The 22,280-nt window shown below is 40.2% G+C and overlaps 2 protein-coding genes across 2 annotated transcripts; both read left to right on the forward strand.

Moving 5' to 3' along the window:
- Positions 1-1,040: 1,040 nt before the first annotated feature.
- Positions 1,041-11,444, forward strand: GCLM (glutamate-cysteine ligase modifier subunit). Its single transcript, XM_054165618.1, has 7 exons — positions 1,041-1,297; positions 4,188-4,253; positions 5,342-5,426; positions 6,163-6,219; positions 7,617-7,819; positions 9,218-9,332; positions 10,992-11,444. The coding sequence occupies exons 1-7, from the start codon at positions 1,178-1,180 to the stop codon at positions 11,159-11,161; spliced, it is 816 nt and encodes a 271-aa protein (XP_054021593.1). The 5' UTR covers positions 1,041-1,177; the 3' UTR covers positions 11,162-11,444.
- Positions 11,445-13,454: 2,010 nt separating this feature from the next.
- Positions 13,455-21,892, forward strand: DNTTIP2 (deoxynucleotidyltransferase terminal interacting protein 2). The gene is made up of 7 exons (XM_054165474.1): positions 13,455-13,607; positions 14,634-16,381; positions 17,688-17,823; positions 18,738-18,833; positions 19,206-19,370; positions 20,552-20,661; positions 21,609-21,892. Exons 1-7 carry the CDS (start codon positions 13,503-13,505, stop codon positions 21,700-21,702), a joined length of 2,454 nt encoding a protein of 817 aa, XP_054021449.1. The 5' UTR covers positions 13,455-13,502; the 3' UTR covers positions 21,703-21,892.
- Positions 21,893-22,280: the final 388 nt, after the last annotated feature.

Raw genomic sequence — 22,280 nt, forward strand, 5'->3', positions numbered from 1 at the left:
ACAATTCAAGATTTCCATGCTGACAGCAAAATTACAATTAGTCCCTTATGGTTCCCTTTAACTGCAGTTGGGGAGGGGAGGGGAGGGAAGGAGGAGGAGAGAAAGATAAGCGAAAATATTGCACCCCTCTCTAATCTCCCATAGAGAAGGATGAGAACATTCATAGTGTGGCTTCCCAGGAGCCATCTGGTTTTAAAAACAATTTCCAAACCACAATCCTTCAACTCTCACCTGGTGTGTCTTCACTGAAATCAGCTGGTGTAAAACTGGAGTTATATCCTGACGCGAAGTTTTTAAGTTTCATCAAAATGTAATCATAACCAAACTACATAAACAGTTGGCTTCCCTTTCCGGGCCTTTTATCTGTCTATCAACAACTATCTTTTACTTAACAACAGCACCAGTAAAATGAGATGACAAGACAAAATGGCCTCAAGCTGTGTCAGAAGAGGTTTTGACTGGACATTTGGAAAAATTTCTTTGCTGAAGTCTGTCAAGCCTTGAAATCACAGTTCCTGGAGTTATTTGAAAGATGTGTCGATGTGGCACTGTGGGACATGGTTCAGTGATTTGTCAGTGCTGGGTTAATGATTTGACTTATGATCTTAAAAGTCTTTTCCAACCGAAACGATTCAGTGATTTTAAATTCAGAAGGTTTTATTGATTCTCCTAAGTCTTCAGACCATCTAAATCAGTAATGTTTGTAGGGTGATTACATTGGTAACTACAATGACTTACAGGTGGGCATGGTTGGGTGTCCCGCTGCCGCTGGGGTCTGAGGCTGGCGTTGCTACCGAACTGCGGGCGACTCCCGCCCGGCAGAGCCACATCTACCTGTCAAGGAGCCCTGGACCGGACAACAAACGCACGCAGACCAGCGCCGCCCCAACCCACCCGCCGAGCTTCTCGCCCCGCCCAGATAGGGGGCGCTGCCCGGCGAGGGCAGCAGCCTGGTGAGGGGCCGCGCGCAGGCGCGGGGCGGCGCTGGTGGGGCGCGCGCCTTCCCGCGCTGGGCCCGCCCCGCCGTCCATTGTCCTCGTGCCATGTGACTGGGGACTGTTACAAAGCATCTTTCGCCTCCCCTCTCCGCCTTGCCGTTATTTGTGCTGAGTCACGGCGCGTTGCTTCCCGGTGCTGCAGAGAGTCTTGCGGCCGCTGCTGCACCGCTAGGTTTCCCATGGGGACGGACGGCGCTCGTGCTCTCTTGGAGCAGGCCACTACTCTCACCCTGCAGACCGGCAACCTCCTCAACTGGGGCTGCCTGCGCAAGAAGTGCCCGGCTACCCCCAGCGAGGAGGTGAGCGGGGCGGGCCACATGGCTTTCCCTCAAGGCGCTGCAGTGGGGGCTTACCCAGAGACAGGGGCGGGCTGTGGCGGGCGCCTGCGCGGCGCGGGGGGGCTGGGGTGGGCCGCCCTGCAGCCGAGCGCCCGGTACGGCGGGTAAGGGAACCCCGGGCAGTCCTCTCTGCTAGTGTTGGGTGCGGGGACTCGGGACGATCAGAGCACGACCCAGAGTAGGGTATTTTTCCCTGGCGCTGGGCGTCGTGGCCTGGTGCCCGTCATCGAGGGGCAAAGAATGCAGTGGCCCTAAGGGCCGCCTGGGCAGCAAAGCAGCGGCGGCGAGCAGGGAAAGGAAGGACAGGGGCCTTGGGTGTTTCTTTGCTTTACCTGTCTTCTGCGAGCTCTACCTTGCGCGGCATTCGGGCCGGGCCGGTGTGCGAAGCGGCACCGCGGGGCTGGACTAGCTGCGCTGGGCCGCGTTCAAGAACCAGCGGGTGGGCAGTGCTGGGCGTCGTGGGAACGTCCAGAGCCAGCCACGCTAGCTGCAGCGCAGGACTGCCTCCGCCATGCCCCTGGAAGCACTTGTCTGTGTTGGAGTGGCTTTGGGAAGAAGCCAGACCGTGGTTTTGCTCTCGAGGCTTAAAGAAATAAAAGGCTTAAAAGTTAACGTTCTGTCTGTAATAGCAAAGGAGATCCTTGATAAGTCTGTAGCAAGAGAAAGAGGTGAACAGATGTGATCCTGCATTGCAAAAGAAAATTATAATCTGAAATTAGTTTAATTTGTTGGTGGTGACAAGTCTCAGGAAAACCACTCACTGATCTCGCTCTTGAGGAGTATAGCTATCATTCTTTGTTAAAAACTGGAGAGAGCTCTTTAAATGCTGCTTTGTTACCTTTAGCAGCGTATATGAATACTTGGAATAATGCAGAGTAAACGTTTGGTGATCCTGTGACCATGAACTTTAGAACCACTGTATTTGCTGTCTTATCATGACTCAGTCTGAAAATGGTGGTTTAACAAACAGCAGAACTATGGGTTTGGCTGTTTGTTAGGCAGTGACATTGTTGATAACCTAGAAGTTGGCTGGTTGTGTATTCCTTTGCATAAACAGGAAGAAAGGGGACTGGGAGGATGATGTAAATGAGAAGGAACAATTCTTCATACTTTTAGTTGTCATGTGATTTTTGTTTTGGGGTTGGGTTTTTTGGTGGGTTTTTATGTGGTTTTGGTTTTGCTTTTGTTTTTTTTTTTAATTTGCCCTGGTTGTATATTACAACATTCTGTGATATGTGTGAAAGATCTAGATTCTGTAGCAAAGAGATACCTATATCTAGTGGGCACCCTTGTGTGAATTGTTTCTAGGAAGTTGTTAATAGAGTGGACAGTGTGCATTACAAAGTTAAGGTATTTAAATTATTTGCTTACATGGAAATCTGCATTTAAACCTAAGTCTGGTTGCTTTCCAGAGTTGCTGGGATTCCAAAACCAAATAATTATCAGAAATAAACTGGATTTTAGTTCTTTTGTTTGATATAGTTACTGTGTGTACAGATCTCAGTGGCAGACTGTAAGCTAAAATTTTGTGAACTGTGAACTAATGTTAAGGGTTTGGGGATGTAACTGTATTTGGAAACTTCGGTCTAAGTAGTCAAATACTGCACTTTTCACATGTGTTGAGGACAGGAGAATGGTGTACTTTGGAGACAGAGGCTTGTACATACAAACTGCAGTGAAAAAATAAAGTGTGACAGTTGCAAAGTAGCAATATATAGAATATACATATTTAGCACTGCCTCCCTTTCCCTCAGAAAGGAAAAGATAACAATTCAATTAGGTCAAAGAGTTCCAGCACTGTGGAGAGGTATTCAGTGAGGGAGAATCAGTTCTTGCATTCTGACTGAGGTTTTTATCCATGTTAATTTGAATGACTGGGAAAGAATGTGTTGAATTTGTGCTCACAAAGTATTATTTCTGTATTAAATCTTAAATTCTGTGATGCCCAGTTTTATGAGGGAGAGTGTGGCTTCCAGTTTGTGCATGTTATTATGAGCTCTCTGAATTAGTTTGATGTCACAGGAAATTGCCATTCAAGGATACAAAAAGGTAGTTATATATTGCTAAAACTGAAGTATAGCAGCTCATCAAAGTGCTCTTACCTGTGGCGTATAGCAGCCTTGACAGTACATTTACTTTGCCTGCAGGGTAAGAACTCCTAAGGTGTATCATAGGGAAGCTAGAACTTTGGCACAGCAGAAGCACTAGTGCAACATGCAGTTAATTAGCTGGTTTAGACTTAATAGCTATGCCTTACTATGTTCAAGAAAATCCTTTAGCAGAATCCTAGTCAAGTTTATTTTGCATGTGTGAATGCAAGTGGGGGTAGAATCTGAAGGTTCCTACTTCAGTGATGAAGGACTTAAAGCACAGACTGGTTTAGTACAGTCAAATAGGCAGTAAAAGAAAAGTGTCAGATGCATCTCAGAAAGAGAAGTTAGTATTATGACTATTTAATGATTGATTGTGAAGTCTCGTTTCTACGAGTGCCACAGCATGTACGCTATTATCTGACTACACTACACAATCTCTATGCGAAAAAAAACATAAAACCAAAACCACCCCACACTCTAGTTCTTGCTTGCTTAGCATTGTTCTTTCCTTTAAAGATGATCTGAGAAAGGAATGAAGTACAGTACTTGTATTTCTGCTAAAACTTGTTGTGAACATGGAGGGGGAATTATATAAACAAACTAGTTTGAACAAGTTTCAGATGAAAGCTATGAAGGAACAGTCATCTGTGGTTGAAGGAATGGTGTCATAAGTTCATCTGCTGTCTGTCCTACGTGTTTATGAATCACTGTGCAGCTGTAGCAGATCCACACTTCTTTATGAAAAAAATATTTTCTAGGTGCGGGACTGCATTCAGAAAACACTGACTGAATGGAGCTCAAAAATTGGACCAAATCTAAATCAGGTAGGAGAGGCATCATGCATGTCATCCATTTTACATGGGAAAACAGAGAAATATTGTAATATTCCATAAATCTGGAGAGATTAAGAAATACCCAAGTAAAGAATCCTGTGGGTAGCAAGACAAATCTTAGCAAAATAAAAGTCCTGGTCTGTAGGATTTCAAGTTCATGGTTGGGGTAATCACACACACACAAATCTATGTACTGAAAAAAGTTTGCTAACCTAGAATCACGGAACTGTTGAGAGTGGAAGATACCCACCCCTCAGATGTTTATAGACATTGATCAGATCCCCTCTCAGTCTTCCCAAGACTAAACAGCCCCAGCTCTCAGTCTCTCTTCACAGGGGAGATGCTCACGTCCCCTAATCATCCTTGTGGCTCTCTGTTGGGCTCTCTCCAACAGATCACTCTCTCTCTTGAATTGGGGAGCCCAAAACTAGCCACAATACTCCAGGTATGGTCTCACCAGGCCAGAGTAGAGCAGGAGAAGAACTTCCCTAGACCTGCTGGATGCACTTTTCTTAATGCATCCCAGGATACCATTGGCCCTCTTGGGCACAAGGGCACATTGCTGTCCCATGGAGAACTTGCTGTCCACTAGGACTCCAAGGTCTTTCTCCTTGAAGCTGCTCTCCAGCAGGGCAATCCCTAACCTGTACTGGTGCCTGCTGTTATTCCTCCCCAGATGCAGGACCCTGCACTTGTCCTTACTGAACTTCATAAGGTTTGCCTTCACCCACCTGTCCAGATCTTCTTGGATGGCAGCACAGCCTAATGGGGTCTTGGCCGTGCCCCTCAGTTCTGTATCATCAGCAAACTTGCTGAGTGTACACTCGATCCCCTCATCCAGGTCATTGATAAAGATGTTAAACAAAACTGGGCCCAGTACTGATTCCTGGGGAACACCACTGGCCACAGGCCTCCAGGTTGACTCTGCCAACAATCGCAACCCTCTGAACTCTGTTGTCAGGGCAGTTTTCAATCTGCCTCACAGAACAATTATCTGTGCCTCACTTCCTGAGCTTTTCTATGAGGGTGTTATGGGAGTTTCATACAAGGATGTCCTAAGTTTCATATACTTACTACAGGAAATACTGGAGATTCTGGAATGTTCTGTAGCTCAAGCTATAGAAAAAATAAATCCTGAAGAACGGGATGAATTGAAAGTGTCAGGTAAGAATGTGTTAAATCATTTTGTGGCATAAACTGCTTTCATATGTGGTCACTAAGAGATGTTCATATAGGTATGCTTTTTCCACCGTGTTTTCTAATTGAAAAGTCAAATGACATCAGTGCACACTGTTGCACTTTGGGTAATGTAGAAGTTGGGTAAGAAAGAATCAAATTCACACTTCTGGCTCTAAAGCAGGTCAGCATTTTTCAAGTTTAGCTTGCATCCCCTTAAGACATTTTAAATGTGTTTTGTGAAACTGATTTTTCTGAAGCCAAATATTATGGATAATACTGCAATTAAGAAATAATGTTGGTAGCACATTTATTTCCATATTTTTTCCATTTTGAATTTCATGAGCTTGAAGGAGGCAGTCCAAATTAACACTAGTACATTTTGAGTCTCAGTAAATTGTACTGTTATGTTTGGGGGTTTTGTTTGTGTTATGGTTATTGATTAGTGTCTTGATGTGTAAGCCCTACCTTTATAGATTATTGTGTCATCATCTCTTGTTCTGAGACTATACAGCAACTCTGAAGTTTAAGAGAACAGTGACCTTGTTCAGTAGTAACCTTTCAGAAGGTTGGGGGTTTCCAATTTTTTTTAAAACAACTGGTGGTTATTCTAAGAGACCTTTATGCAGGAATTAATTGGTAGTGTATACAGCAAAAGTAAATAGCTATATATTCAATAATAGCTGGCTTGTTTAGTTATTGATTACAGTTTCTTTGAAAATAGCTAAGCTTTTCCTCGTTGGATCAAATTCTTCATCGATCAGAGATGCAGTTGACCTGGGTAAGTGTGAAACTCAAAACTTTTGGTAGAGTTTCTTTTTTCCTTTGGTATTTAGAAAATAAGAACCTTTTCCATGGATAAGGTGTATTTAGTGACTTTCAAAAGTATTTCCTGTTTAAAGAGACTTATTTAATCAGGTCTATTTACCCATAAATTCAGTCAATAAACTTATTTAAATGTGGATTGCTGTAGCCTTAGGCCCACAAACTCAAATCTGACTCCTTGCTCCAAGCAAGAGCAAGTTTTTCTTTTCACACAACTTCTTAAAAAGTAAATAACATGGTATTTTATAATAGTGATAAACCAGTTCTTAGCAGTTATTTGCCAATTGCTTTTAACAATATAAATTTCAGTTACTAACTGCAGTATTTCAGAGATTATTTAGGAAGTAAAACAACACTGCAAGTGCATGATGAAATAGTTAACTTTTATGGAAAATATGATACAATGGCTGTACTGGTAGATAAAGTTTTGTTAGCACTGAACTTAATGATGTCAGAAGACTGCTGGGCATAAGAAGCTACCAAAGAGGCAGATACATTTATTTTGTGCTGATACCAAAGTTAGTAACCTCTTTATTGTAAGTTGCAGTACCATTTGCTAAAAATATAATAGAATCTTCCTCCAGAAGAAAATAATTTAGAAAGCTATTTAATTGTTTGCTATGCAGAATAACAGTTTTAGCATTGAAAACAGCCTCAAGCCAGGGGAAGTTTAGGCTTGAGGTGAGGAGCAAGTTGTTCACAGAGAGAGTTGTTCACCATTGGAATGGGCTGCCCAGGCAGGTTGTGGAGTCACTGTCCCTGGAGGTGTTCAAGAAGGGGATTGGACATGGCACTTGGTGCCACGGTTTAGTAGTCATGAGGTCTTGGGTGACAGGTTGGACTTGATGATCTTTGAGGTCTTTTCTTATTGATTCTATGAAAAAGGAGAAAAAATAAAGCTTTGTGCTTTGTTTGATGGAATTGGTTTTATTGTTTGGATGGTTTGGGCTTTTTAGTTTGTAGTTTTTGGTGGTGGTGGTTTGGGGGAGGGGGGTTGGGCTTTTTTTATGGTGGTGTTTGTTGTTGATTTGGTGGTGTTTTTTTACCTAAGACCTACAAGTGAAACATGGCCTTCACCTGTATGTTTGATTGTTTGTGAAAACCTTTGTGGTACTATCTCTGACTGCTGATAGACTCAGAGTTTTGAAATAGTGGGAAGCTAGCAGAGTGAAGCTGGAGGTGCATTGTTTGTGTTGTTTGGCATGGGTTTCTTTGTTTTGTGGAGGTTTTTTTTTTTTTTTTTTTTTTTTTTTTTTTTTTTTTTTTTGTGGTTTGGTTGTTCCAAATTCTGAGTCCTGCTGCATTTGTTTGTTTCTGACAAAAGGTTTTGCAGTGTCTCTTCTTTTTCCTCAGCATGTTCTGCCCTTGGTGTTGCGCAGTTAGACTCAGTCATTATTGCCCCACCTCCTGTTGAAGATGGAACTAGCTTCTCCTTGGAGTACCTGCAACCTTATTGGCAAGAACTTGAAAATTTAGTTCAAAACAAGAAGATTGTTGCCATAGGTACCTCTGACCTAGATAAAACACTGTTAGAGCAGCTCTATATGTGGGCACAGGTGAGAACAAACTTCCTGCTTACAGCATTTCTAATGTAACTTTTGTTAGCTATCAGTCTTAAACCTCTGCTATAAATGGGGTTTTGTGCAAAATGTTAATTAGTCTTATTTGCAGCATTTCATGGATGGTTACAACATTTTTCAAGGTGGAGGAGGCTCAAAGTTTGGCTGTTACTTGTTCAGTGTTCTTCCATAGGGAAAGGCTGGAAGCCATGGGACTGTACAGTAATAGGGTCTTTGAAGTACTGAAGGTTTGAGTATTTATCAAGGGAGTATAAACAATATTCTTAAACCTTCAGATGTATTCCAGTGACTCTGTGAACATAGGTGTTGTTGCTTTAATATGAATTCAGAGATTTCTCCCTTGGAAAAACGCTGTTTGAATGCTCAGCTCTTCTTTTGTGGTATGTGAACATACTGTGTAACAAGTTCTGCTTAGTCATCATTGGTGCTCTTTGCTATTGCCTATACTGAGTGGAGGGTAATGGAGAGGATTAATGACTGCCTCTGTGGTGATGGTGAATGCAGTTTGTGATGAGCAGAGAAAGTCACCAGAAGAGCACTCCTTTTACCTTCATCTGGTTTAGGCACTTACTTGAAGGCATGGGAGACAGCAATTTACATATCGTCAACAAAAATGTATTTGGATTTTTTTTTTTTAAAGTCTTAATCAAACTAATGTCCCTATAATGTTTTTGCCCTTTTTTTTTTCCCAAAGAAAGGGGGAAAAAAACCCTGCTGCTGTTTAGGAAATACAGCAAACAGGAAGCCAAAATTGGTTAGTATTCATCTTGCTGTGGCAGCACCCAAAGTTAGATCCTATTGTTGGTTTTGGCATTGTGCTGCAAGAAGTTGCAGATATCAGTGTGTCATGGTTTAGCCAGTTGAATCTGCTGATTAGTGCTCAATACCAGGCTGATGTCATGCCAGCTTTAAAATGAAAGTGCTGGCTGGAGCAAAGTATCATGGAGCTTGTAGTTCATACTGTGACACAAGAGGCTTCTTGTTTTGGTGCTGCTTCTCCCTGGGGTCTTTTCTGCTAGGTTTGCTGCAGGCTTGAGGGATGGGGGAGTCATTTTATGGCTGGTTTCTGCTTTTGCCCTTTTGCAAAATAGTTAGTTATACATTCTGTTATTTCCATTAAGCTTCTTGTCTTAACCAGAGGGCTTTTCGTGTTAATTTCTCCTCCTGCTTGTGAGGGCAGGCTGTGTTAAACCGGGACAGAGTCTCCTGTTCAGCAACATGCAGAATTCACAAGCCTTGCTCAGCCTTCAAAACAATGGTCAAAGGCAAACTGTTCAAAGTAAAATTTCTGTTGCTAGAGGGCATGGGGAAAACAACTATATAAGTACTTGAAATTTTCTTTTTTTTCTTACAGAAATATTTTGTTACTTTCAGGTGAAACCAAGTAGTAATCAGGTGAATCTAGCTTCCTGTTGTGTAATGCCACCTGATCTTACAGCATTTGCAAAAGAGTTTGACATCCAACTCTTGACTCACAATGATCCAAAAGGTAAGGCTTTGCTAGATAAGTTAACAGAAGACTTCTAAATGCACATAGTAGGAAAAAATAAATAAATCAGGAATAGTTTTTCTCTGAACTTCAGAATGGGTTACATTTCCAGAATCCTGAACAAAGGATTCTGGAAATTTTTTCTCTACAAAGTATTTCTATAAATCCTTGGGCTTGCTTCAATAAAAAGGGGTTGAAGGTAATCTTCCAGCCTCAGTTTCTTGAAGTCATTTTTATCAAAGAAAATAAAGTAAATAGAACAACAAACTACTGAGAAATTTATACTGCTTACATTCAAAACCCCCTTATTTCAACAAAACCTGGAACAAAATTGCAGTTGTATTGCTAAAGGACAGTGAAGGACAAATGAAACTCTCCTTGTCAGTGAAACAGTTTGCACAGAAATGTTGATTTTATTTTTTTTAACTTATTTTTTTGAGCAGTCTGGTAATGGTAGACCTGTAAAATTATTACACTTGAAGCAGGATTCTTTCAGAGTAGTGAGTTCAACAGTATTATGGAAAGAGTTGCTGTAAATTCTTGTTTTGTGCAGTGATTCATTTACTAAATAATTGAAGGACCTGGAGGCTTTCCTCTAGAACTGACTTACCAGCTCCCTAGAATATATTGGGGTATTATATTAGTTTTTCTCAAGCATCATCTAACCTTCTTCACATAATGATGCCTTTAAGACCTTGCTGGAGTTGTCTTGAACAACATTCAATTAATTCCTTCCTTACAGCCAACTATTCATAATCATACTTTTCCTTTTCTTTCTTCCCATTCCCCACCTCCCAAACAAATGTATATGAATCACTTTGTGAAGAATGTGCCTTATAGTACCACTGTTAAAACTAATGAATTTCATCAGTGCATGAGCATGTATCAGCACTGCTCTGGCAGCGTACGAGATGAATTGCCATGCAGTTAAGTGATTTCCAGTGTCTTTTGAAGTCCAAAGTGCAACTTGCAATTTAATTAATACTCTGTCAAGAGTCATGAAATGAAGAAGAGAATTTGGATAGAAGACAAGAATCATCCAGTGATTCCCTTATGTTTTGTTTGCTAAGATTAACTTTTCTGTAATGGGCAGCTGGAGACATAGTGAGACTGTCAAAGAGATGGTTCCTTTGACTAACTTTCCAGGGAAAACAAGTATTTGTACTAGCCTTTCTTTTCTTCTTTTGTGGCATTTAAGCCCATTTTTCTTAATATTTTTTGGGCTTGAGATTTTTGAGCCCAGTTGTGGATGTTGCTATAGATGTTGAGCTTCTGGTGACTGCAGAAGCAACTGAGAATGCTCAGTACACTCCTGATTTTGTCTTTATGCTTTACTTGCCTCTGGTTTGTGGAGCTAGCTTCTGAAATTTAACTTTTTCTCCTGCTAATGGCTCTGCTGATCAATTCTATTTGATGCTGTAGAAATCTCTCTGAATTAGTTGTGGTGGAAAATACTTAATATTACTCAATTGTTGTGAAGATGTACGTAGTTTTGAGCTGCTTTTAACCTATGTGCATTCTGGAACTCTTGATCTAGGGAGTATCTGGCACTGCTTAAGATTTTTGACTTTTAGGAGAGGGCTTCTCTTACTAAGTGTTGCTTTGTGCAGCTGTTTACATGGCATTATTTAAAGCATGAATATCCCTTTTTAACTTCAGAATTACTTTGTGAAGCAAGTTTCCAAGAAGTTCTTCAGGAAAGCATCCAGAATATGAAAGCACACGAGTGGATTCCTTTATGGCTTCTCCGATATTCAGTCATTGTTAAAAGCAGAGGAATTATCAAGTCCAAAGGCTATATCATACAAGCTAAAAGAAATGTCTCTTAAAACACTTGCTTTTCCTTTTTCTTAATGGCCTACTGTTTTAATTTCTTGGGAATGGGGGAGAAATTGCTTTTTTTTTCATAGAAATAATTTTACAGCATTTGTAACAAAGACCAAAAGTTGTAATTACTCGGTGGCATGTCATCAGGAGTGTCTGCAGTGTTCTAACACTATTTTCTTTCTTAACCTATTCACTTATAATATTAAGTATTTTGCATTTATTTTTATTTGAAATTATAGAGAAACCGTTTAAAATATTTTTCTTTGTATGACCAGTTCACTGTAAAATTATATTTCAGCTGCCATTAGGTAGTATAGAGAAACTTATATTTTTTTAAAGAATTGAATTTCTCTTGAATAATACTTAATCTGGTTGGTACAGAATTCAAGCACTAAGTGACTAGTTTTATAGAAAATTGTGAGATTGTAAAGATCCCCCCCCCCCCCCAAATTAAACTGGTATTTCATTACTTGGTGTATGTTTATATACAGGCAAGTCTGCTGTTTAATTTATGTGGATAGGAAAATTGGTTTATTTTTAATACAGTGTAAAAGACCTCTATGATTTAGAGAAAATGCATCTTCCAAATTACTTTCTGACTCCTACTTGAATTCTGGCTTCTTTGTGCCTCAGTATGCTTTGTTTAGTGTTTGTATGAGTGTGATGACACCTTTACTGTTTGAAATACACAATGTATTATTTTCTGAAGGTTGAAAACAAGAACTGAAAACAAACAGTGACAAAGTCTGAAAATAGGAAATGTGCCTGTCTTCTCAACTATGGCTGTGGTGTTTGTTTTTGTTTGGTGTTTTTTCTTTTCTTTTTTATACTCATGAACTAGACTCTCAGAATCCTCCAAATCAGAACAGATAGTAAATGTTGAAGATGTTCACTACAGGACTGTCTAAAATTGATGCCCTCTTTTGAGGTTGCCTAGGAAACTTGGTTGCTTGAGTGCCATTTAGAAATGATGCAAGAAGAGTTAGCTTGTAGTTTGGTATATTTCTCTTTGGCAGTAGCTTAGTGCACTGGCTTTTTAATCCTAGGGAGATTGCTACAGTTAAGACAAGGCTTCTGGTTTAATATAGTGTTTCTTTCAAAAACATCTTTTCATTTCCTTGGCCTTTAAATCAGGATAGATAGCAAAAGCGCAACTTGTACCGAGTATCTAATGCTCATTTTTACTTTGGATTTCAGGAAGGAGCAGGACTTCATACTAGTAGTAGTCATTAACTTAATTTGTACGTATTTTGAGATCTGGACTGTAATGGATGAATTTTCACTAACTTCTCTCAAATTTGGTCACGTAGTGGAATGTGAATATTTGTGGATAGTGTTAGCTTCCTATAATCCATCGCACTAGGATACTTTTCCAAGATACCTTTTCAAGTCCTCATATCTGTAGGTGGCAAATACTGGGAAATTCTTCTGGACTACTTCTGTTCTTTGATAAATTAAATAGATGGAGATCTGGAACTAATAATGCATCAATAAAAGTTGGGGGGGGGGGTGTGTTAAATTATTTCTTTTTTTTTTATCCTAATCAAAACGTCTTTCAAATGTTGTGTCAGTGTGTATCAGTTTCAAAATTACATGAGTTTCATTTCAAACTGCCCTACTAGCTTTGAGTTCTGTGCTGCTACTGATGAACCACAATCTGTTTGGCCATTGACATCCGGTACTGTGTTAGATTGCATGCATGCTTGGTTTCACAAACTGAATTGCTACAAAGCAAGAGTTGTGCTGAAAAGGTAGAGGCTGCTATAATGGGATAATTATTTATTACCTTTCTGAAAACTGCTCTGTTTGCTTGCTGTTCAAAAGTACATTTTAAGACATGATAATTAATATTTTTCTAGAGTCGGTGATAGTGTAACATTTTATCAGGTTGATTTGTTTTGCATCAAAGTGGGAGAGATGGGATTTCCTTCCATGAGAAACTTAAAAGTTTTAATTAAAATTTGAATTTCCCAGAGGCATGTAATCTGTGCTTTCATGAATTATCGGGATAAGGGTGTTTTGCACTGTCATAAAAGGGCTTTAAGTGTTCCAACGCTCCGCGTCCTGAGCTCGGGGCACCCCTCACCCTCTCCCACTCTGGACGCATGCACGCTCCTCACGGCACGGTGTGGCGCCTGCCCTTGCCGCTGCGCTCTTTGACGCGCTGCACCGCACTGCTCATTTTCCATCAGTGGCTGGAATGCCGCTCTCCGCCATTACCCATGTCCGTAACCCGGGGTTAAGGGGCAAGGGCTCCCCCGCCCTTCCGAGGTGCGCTCATGGGCCCCGCTGAGCGTCGCCGGAAGGGCGGGCGGAAGGGGCGGGCACGGCACGGATGTCAAGATGGTGGCCACGAGGCGCACGGCGGCCCGGCGCCGGGAGGAGGCAGCGCGGGCCGGGAGAGGTAGCGGTAGCCCCTCCGGAACCGAACCAGCCGACGCTTCGGAGGTGAGAGAAGCCAGGAGCTGGGGAGCGCGGGCAACCGGGTGGCACCCGCTGCATGGAGCGGCGCTGCGGCAGACAGCCTCAGGCGGCCACGCCACGGGCCCCGGTGTCTGCAGCGGGCGGGCGGCAGAGCCTGCCGGCTTCGCGGGGCTCGATGATCGCGACTGTGGACAGCAGCGTGGGTTGTGGGTAGCAGTGTGTCCGCCTGCAGCGCCTCCTCGCCCGTGCCGCAGCTGCGCCCTGCCGCAGCCGGCCCTGCAGAGCCTCCCAGGCTTCTCTCTGAGCTGGGACAGCAGCCCTGCCACTGCCTTCTCGGAGCTTGCAGCCGTTGTAGGTTGTTAAACCTTTTAACCTTGGGAGCCTAAAGCTTAGTGTTTGGGGTGTTTTGGTTTGGTGATTTGGTTGGGGATTTTTGTTGGGGTGGGTTGGTTGGTTTGGCTTGGGGTTTTGATGCGGGTTTTTTGTTGTTGTTTTTTACACTGCAGTTGTTCTAGCATTTCTCTGCAGATTTTCCACTGCACGGGCAAATACTCATGTAAATAGTGATCGTTTAGGTGGTGTAGTTTATGCTGCTCTAACATTGTTCTGTGTTTAGGGAAGATCCTGCTGTTGCCAAGTATTTTTATTTTTTTTGTCTTTCCAAAACTATGAATTGTCTTTTAGGTAACTTAAAAGTATCTTTAAAGAAAGAGAACCTGGTGCTGTGGTTGCTGTGAGTCCAGTCTCTCCCTTAAAGTGCTAACATTGGTTATAGAAACCATTGAGGGGCATATACATAGATATGGAGAGAGAGTGTGAGTGTTTGTTTATATTTCTGAAGGGATGTATGTGTTTCCTCTCCTGCCTGGACCAAGAGACAGTAGACAGATAAGCAAGGGATTGTTTGTTAACACTTCTTCCACATAGATATGTAATATGTTGTCAGCTTGAGTAGATGTTTGAAAAGATTGTTAATGGTTTATATAGCATCCTTCATATGGAGTTTATTTCATCTGTCAATAGCACTCTTTTTTTTAACTCCTTTTCTAGATGACATCTGCTGAAATGAGTACTCCTGTGTCTGTAAGGATGACTAGAAGAACAACTAAATCAATTTGTAAGCCAGAGGTAGTTCAGGAATCTCAGTTTGAAGAATTGGAGCATGCAGAAACAAGGTCAAATACCAAGGATAGCTTAGAGATGCAAATTGCTGGAAATGACATCACAGGTGTTCATGCAGCACAGTCAGTTACTGAATCACAAGCTGATGGGGATGTGTCAGAAACAGAATCAAACTGCTCTGCTGTGTCTGGCCTTCAGACACCTTTGTATGTTAGAGTAACAAGAAGACGACAAATTGTGGTTCCTTATCAACCAGATTATTCTGGCAAAAAAAACCATGACAAGACAGTTTTTCTAAATAAGTTAAGCAAGATTCTGGATGAAGATGATGTGTCTGAAGCTGAGTCTTGTTCCTCTGCTGTTTCTGGTGTCCAAATGCCTAATGTTACCAGAAGTACAAGAAGCAGGCAAAGCAAAAAGAAAGTGCAGCCACGTACAGTTCATGAAGACCAGAGTGAAGATATTTCTGATGCAGAATCAAACTTAAGTACTCACACAGAACCATCTGTCATTACTAAACGAATTACTAGGAGCATGCAACTAAAATCACAAGGGAAAAATAGTAAGCAGACTGAAAAAGGAAACAGAACTGTATCAGAAGATGAAGACTTAATTAAGGACATTGTTAAATCTGAGCTAGTTATAATTCTTGATTCTAGACCTGCTGCAGAACTTGTGCCTGACGCAGAAGGTACCTCTGTCACTGAAGATAATGAAGAATCCAGTTCACTTGAAAGCAAACGTTTTTCAAGATCTGCTGATGCAAGCCAGAGTGAAGAAGTGAAAAAAGAGGTTTTGAATGATGTGACACCTAGCAGTCTTAGAAAAAAGAGACAAAGTAACACTGAATCACTTGGGAAAAAATTAATGAAAACCCCGGATTCTGTTGGGGTAGGTGATTCAGAGGAAGCCTGTGGCCAAATACAAGGAGAGCACTGTAGAATACTTGTGAGGGAGGAGAAATCTGAGCATGTGGATCTTCCTTTGGCAGATTGCCTGAGTTCCAAAGAATTTTTAGAATCCCCAGGGGAAGAAACACTAAAGAAAAGTAAAAAAATTCCAGAATGCAAAAAATCAGATGTTGAGGCTGATGCACAGCAGTCTTTCACTCATGCTGATAAATTAAGAAAGGGTAAGCGAAGTAGTGCGGTCACCAGTCCCCAAAAGGACATAGTTGTCGCACAAAGAGCTGATAGCGTTGGTAGATGCAGCACACTTAAGACCAATACAGTCAGTGGTGAAGAACAAGCAGGAGAGTGTGTTGAATCTTTGTCTCAAAGCAGTAAAAGATCAAGCCATGGAAACAGTTCTCTTGCATTGTTTCTGAACAAAGATAAGAGTGATGAATCTGAAAATTGTGATGTCACAGACCTAGGTATGGTTGAAGAGAGTCTATGTTATAAAGAGGCAATTAAGAGGACTTCTCCCCACAAAAAATCTTCAAAAACCAGTTCACTGCATGTCGAAGGGCTTTTTGTAATTGATACTGAGCCTGGCATGAGTTCCAGCCGTAAGTATTACCTAGACCAGGTAGACCAAGATAGTGATGCTGAAAGTAAGCAAGAACAACAAGAAAAAGATGAAGAGTCCTCAGATCTGGAAGAGGCTGGAGAGGAATTGATAGATGAAGAAGAGAAAGATGAAGATGATGTTTTGTTGGAAGAGAAGATTGATGTGTAAGTATCTTTCTGGGACTACGTAAAGAGTCTGCATTTCATTCAAGAGTATGCATAGCATATGTACATTAAGTGCTAAATGATGTGGAATAAATGGAGTTGTTTCATCGTGTGAGTCATACTGACATGGAAAGTGGGGTTGCACAGACTGTAAAACAAATACAGCCTATAAATGGAAGGTTTGGGGTGTTGGGTTTTTTGTTTTGTTTATAGCAGAACATAACTCTAAAATATTTAGGCATCTAGAGAGCTTGTGTATGTTCAACTGTAATGTGAAACTGAGTTAAACTGGTTGTGGTGGCTTCATTGCTTTTGCAGGACAGAGTTTTCTGATTTATTTCTTTTTTTTAAAAGAAATACCAAAAGTGCAGTAAATTCCTTACACATTTCCTAATTGGATCATCCTTTTTAATCTTAAACAGTTTCATATACTTCTGTTTTCTTCTTTGTGCTGTGGGATGGTGACACTTCAAGTTAAATCAACCCAGCATAGAATAACTCTTCTAGTTCTTCTAGTTAGGTTCTTGCTAAAATCCCTTTGCACACTTAATGTATAATACTCTATTTAGGTTGGATAAGTAAGTCATAATCTTCTAAAAACCTTCAGATAGGTTAGAAGAGTTACAAAAAACCCCTTAGCTAATTACTTAATGTGAATGCATTATGAAGATTATTCACAGTTTAATGAACAGTGGTAAAGGGCTTGTATTAATACAACAAATGTATGTTTTACCTCTTAGATGTCACCATATTTCTCCATAATATTTAACAGCTTTTAAGCAGTCTTCTTATCAAAAACTTCCTTTTGAGTCATTAGGATACATTCCTTTGGCTGAAAGACGTATTGGGGGCTGGGGGGGGGAGTAACATATACTAACTTTGAAATGTTTAATAATGATATTTCCAGTACTGTTACACAAACAAGGACTTAAACGATCAGTTCTAGCTTCTTCATGGTTTTCACTAAGAGCTGGCAATATTTTTACCACCTATATATTTGTGCTTTTGAAGGTTTTTTTTTTTCCCCTTACCAAGCTTCTCAATGTTTAGAAGGAGAATGCTGGTCATGAGTTCTTTTGGCAAAGTTAAGCAAATTCAGAATTAATAAGAGTGGTACCTAAGGTAAGAATACAGCATTAGATGAAAAATTTGTTGAAATGATTCCCCAGGCATTGTTCTTTTAATAAACCTTCTTATAATGGTGTGATTTTTATTTTTTTTTTTTCATTTTTTTTCCCAGAGGACAGTAGAAGGTTTAGCTGCATGCTTGTTACAATAGCCTAATCATTAACTATTTCTCTTGTAGTTTACATCTTTCCAGCAAGATAGACCCTGGGTTGAATATCAAGAAACTTGGAGGTTTATATATTAGTTTTGATGCAAAAAACCAGAAGCTTAGATCAAGTGTAATTAAACAACTGAAGGAGAAAAAGAAGGACCAGGTAATGTGTTTACAATTATGCAATTACCTACAGTAACACAAAGATGTCAGTTTAATAAGGATGATATTTTTTCTAAATAAGTGTCCTCTTTTATGGTCTGCTGAGAATTTCCATTCTTTTGGGCCAAAGCATGGGTTTATGTTTGGTTTTAATGGTAAGAACTTGCGGGTTTAATGGTAAGAATTTAAATATCTGTGATGCTTCAGAAACCAAAAAGCAGTGCAAATATCAGCATTCGCTTGTAAAATAAGCCAGAGTTGATTATGCTTGTAGTTTTGCCTGATAGTATAAAAGCTGAAGGTCTCTTAACAAGATACTTAGTTCATAGCAAGTGTGACCATTTTAGGCTGTGCTTTTAAGAAAGGGACAGTTGCTGGAACACTCTGGCTGAATGTTTTGGTGTAGAATGAAAACAAAGATATATTGTGTATATATTCACTGCATCTTATCCTGCTTGTAAATGTAGCTTATCTCATTTCTGCTTCTCCAACTGAGTTAGCCGTGGGTTCTTTGTGTGTGGGGGAGAACTGAACTTTCTCTCACCACCACAGCAAGAAAGAATTTCAGGAAATAAAGGTTTGTACTCTTCCAGGTGTGAAATTAGCAGTTCTGTTTCAAAAGCACCCTTTGAGAAAAAGGAAATATGTTCTTTTCATTGAGACTGGTTTCTTAGGCTCATCCATGATAGTCGTCTTTAATGCATTTGTTACCTCACCACTTCTGGGCTAGCCAGCTGCTTTCTGTTGTTGTCCAGGGTTCTGTTTTGAAGATCCCTGCTGCTTTTGTTGTGGACCATAGAAGCTTAAGCATGACACTGTAATGCTTGCTTAGTTTCTGCATGATTGATCCAGTGGGTTCTGTAGATAAGGTTAACCAGTGAGATGACTATCTAATGTTAAGAAAAACTCTTACAGCTCTTGCAGAAGAGTATAATAACTCCAGATTTTGAAAAAAAGGAATGCGTCCCACCCTTCAGGGAATCCCTTCACCAGCTAAAGAAACAGCGAAGGGTAAGTAAAGAGCTGATAATGCCTCAAATTACAAAACAAACCTTGGAAGAAAGCCCCATGCTGGAACCGTGCCAGTACAGGCCTCACTGGAGGTGGATGGATGGACTGCAGTTAGTGCCTTCCTGAGCCATCCTGTGAAAAGCCATCCTTTGGTCGCCAGGACAGTGAACTAGAAGATAATGTGCCTCAGATGGTACAAATCTGTCATTAATACAGTGCTGATGAACTACTTACTACAACCATCATAAAATATACTTTTTAAAGGTACCATTATGTTCTAAATGCTTTATTCATCTTTTGGATGAGAGTTCCAAGCTCTATCCCATCCTAGTTGCAGAGTGCAAATTTATTACTCTTGGTATTGCATCCTAGGCAGAGCGAGAGAAGACAGCAGGTGATGGTTGGTTTGGTATGAAAGCCCCAGAAATCACAAATGAACTGAAAAACGACCTTAAAGTTCTGAAGATGAGAGCTTCGTTGGACCCTAAGCATTTTTACAAGAAGAATGACCGAGATGGTCTACCCAAGTACTTCCAGGTGAGGAAGGTGGCATTGTACTGCTAAAGTTTTGAACAGCTGTTCTTATTCACTGCCCATTTTGTAGGTTGCCTCTACGATGATCCAATTTCATAGCCTAATTATAAAAGTGTTTTGATTACTTGACTGCAGCTCACAACTGCATGCTCTCGAATATGTGTATATGCTGGGCTTTTTCAGGTTCAGCTGATCTCTTCATAGTGAGCAAATATCTGACTGAATTCATATTTTGAACCCTCACTGGACTAGATTTTCACTGCTTTTTAAAGTTTTAGCTTTTTTTTTTAACAAATGTGTAGAAAGTAATGAACGTTTAGTTTCTTGATATCTTAATACAGTTTGAATGGAGACAGCTAGCTTTGTGTTCCTCTGGAACTGCTACTGCTGTTGCTCTCAGCTTTGAAGTGGTTTGCAGAAATAAAATAATTACTGCAGAAACTGAAAAAATAGGTTTCTATCTGCTCACACCTGTTTGTATAGTTAGCATGCTTGAGGAAATTGTTTTCATTTCTCAAAATATTACTGCTTCACTCAAAAGGATGGGGTCTTGTATGTTTAGAAGTTTCTGGGCATAGGCAAGAGTGTTGTTCCACATGACAGGATTTGCACAAGTCTGTTTTCACCACATAGCTCTGTACTTGATGTATCTCTGCTTCTAACCTGAACTGTAACTGGCTAACATGCTAGTTGGCAAAAACATGATGCATTCCAGAATAAAGCCCTTGTAGGAGAGCTGGATTAACTGCTGTGTAGCCATCTACACAGAGACAGGGAAGAGTTACTGTGGTCATAAGGGGTTTGTTTCCCTTCTTGGGAATACGTTTAAAAGTGAAGAACTGGATTTCTTTTATGAATCCAAGCACTGATAGAATAGAATAGAATAAACCAGGTTGGAAGAGACCTTCGAGATCATCGTGTCCAACGTGACAGTCCAGCGTTGGAAACTGTACAGTCTTAGAGCTCAGACCCTCCATTATGCATACAAAGCATTACTTAATTCTTTTGTTCTTTGGCACTTTCTTAAGACACCATTCTGATCCCTGTAGATGTCTTTACACTTTTCACTGAGGATTAAAAAGAAAAGGAAAGGGGGGGGAAAAAAAACCCACCACCAAAAATTACTATGCCTAAACAACCACCATCTTGCTGTGCATAAGAATATTTTCATTTCTGTTTTCTAGGTTGGAACTGTGGTTGATTCTCCCATAGACTTCTACCACAGTCGAATCCCAAAGAAACAAAGGAAGAGAACAATTGTTGATGAGCTGCTTGCAGATTCCGAGTTTAGAAGGTATTTAAAGAAACTCTAATTCTAATGTCCTTTGTATGAGAGAACTATTTTTAACACTATTTCTTGTTGGGTTTATTCAGCTGCCTTTTATTATTTCATATCTTTTTAGTGTGTTTTAGCACGTTAGCAGTGCTGTCACAGAGAAGATGTAAGAACAGAGGATAACTAGACTAAGTATAGTTGGGGTTTTTTATCTTCAGAGAAGGGATTTATCCAACACAAGTCACTGCTATTGTAGCCACTCTTAATGTCACAGAATGACAGAATGTTAGGGATTGGAAGGGACCTTCAGAGATCATTTAGTCAAATGCCCCTGCCAAAGCAGGATCACTTAGGCCACACAGGAATGCATCCAGGTAGGTTTTGAAAGTCTCCAGAGAAGGAGACTCCACAACCTCTGAGTACCCTGTTCCAGTGAAGTTTCTCCTCTATGTTCCAGCTTGTAGCTGTTGTCCCATGTCTTATCACAGGGCACCACCAACAAGAGACCATTACCTTCATTCTGACACCCACCCCTCAGATATTTGTAGACATTAATAAGCTCCCCCCCTCAGCCTTCTCTTTTCTGAACTAAACAGGCCCAGCTCTCTGTCTTTCCTCTTAGAAAAAATACTCAATTTGTCCATAGTATTGTTGAAATTTGAGCAGTAGTAATACTTCAGCAAACCAAAATGTGTTTGCATATGCAATGAATCACCCCTGGTTATGTCAAAAGTAATGATTCTTTAATCAAATGTACTTCCTAAACAAATTTACCTTCATTTATCATTAATCCCAAGCATTGGTTTCTCTTTACCAATGTGTAAGTATATAAAACTTAGGAAATCTGACTGGGAAAACATGAAAGAACTCAGCTGGACAAATTATATATGTAGAGTACTTTCCATGTTATCTTTATCTGAATTTTGGTTTACCATGCTTAAAAGTAAATTATCTATTTTGTTCAGATATAATAAAAAGAAGTATCAGGAGATCATGAGTGAAAAAGCAGCTTTTGCAGCAGGGAAGAGAAATCGGAAGATGAAGAAATTTCGCAATTAAGACTTGAAGAAAAACAACAAGCTGGAATAACTTACTTGTTATAAATCCTTTTACAGAATGCTTTGGTTGTGGTGTTTTTTTCTTTAAGAAACTGAGGTTTAGGGAATTTATTGCACTGAGATTTTGGTGGGGAGCTTACTCAAATGATCAGATATCTAAAATTAATTTGGATTTAAAAACTATTTTCTTCTTCAATTCATGGTTATGGAAAAAGATAATTATATGAAAGCATATTGTTAAATCTTAAGCACAAAATCCACCTTCGTGGATTATGGTCTTTCAGGCTTCAGTTTTTACACCAATGAATTAGTAAATTAAGTTTAAAGTTATCTGCTTAATTCACCTTGGCACCCGTTATTTGCTAGAACAATTTTTCCCACATCTAGTCAGAGGTGCTGCTGGCCAGCTTTGTAATAGAAGGTATTGAGAAATACTTCAGTTGTGAAGAGTTTATTTCAACATAACAGGAATGAGAATGTCCTGGATTTCAGCATATACACATACCCTTATATGTGTATAAATAATGTTTCTATTATAAATAACACATACAATTTATAATTAAATATAAAAAATAAAGT

The sequence above is a fragment of the Dryobates pubescens genome, chromosome 11 (genome assembly GCF_014839835.1).
Source record: "Dryobates pubescens isolate bDryPub1 chromosome 11, bDryPub1.pri, whole genome shotgun sequence".
NCBI classification, from domain to species: domain Eukaryota; kingdom Metazoa; phylum Chordata; class Aves; order Piciformes; family Picidae; genus Dryobates; species Dryobates pubescens.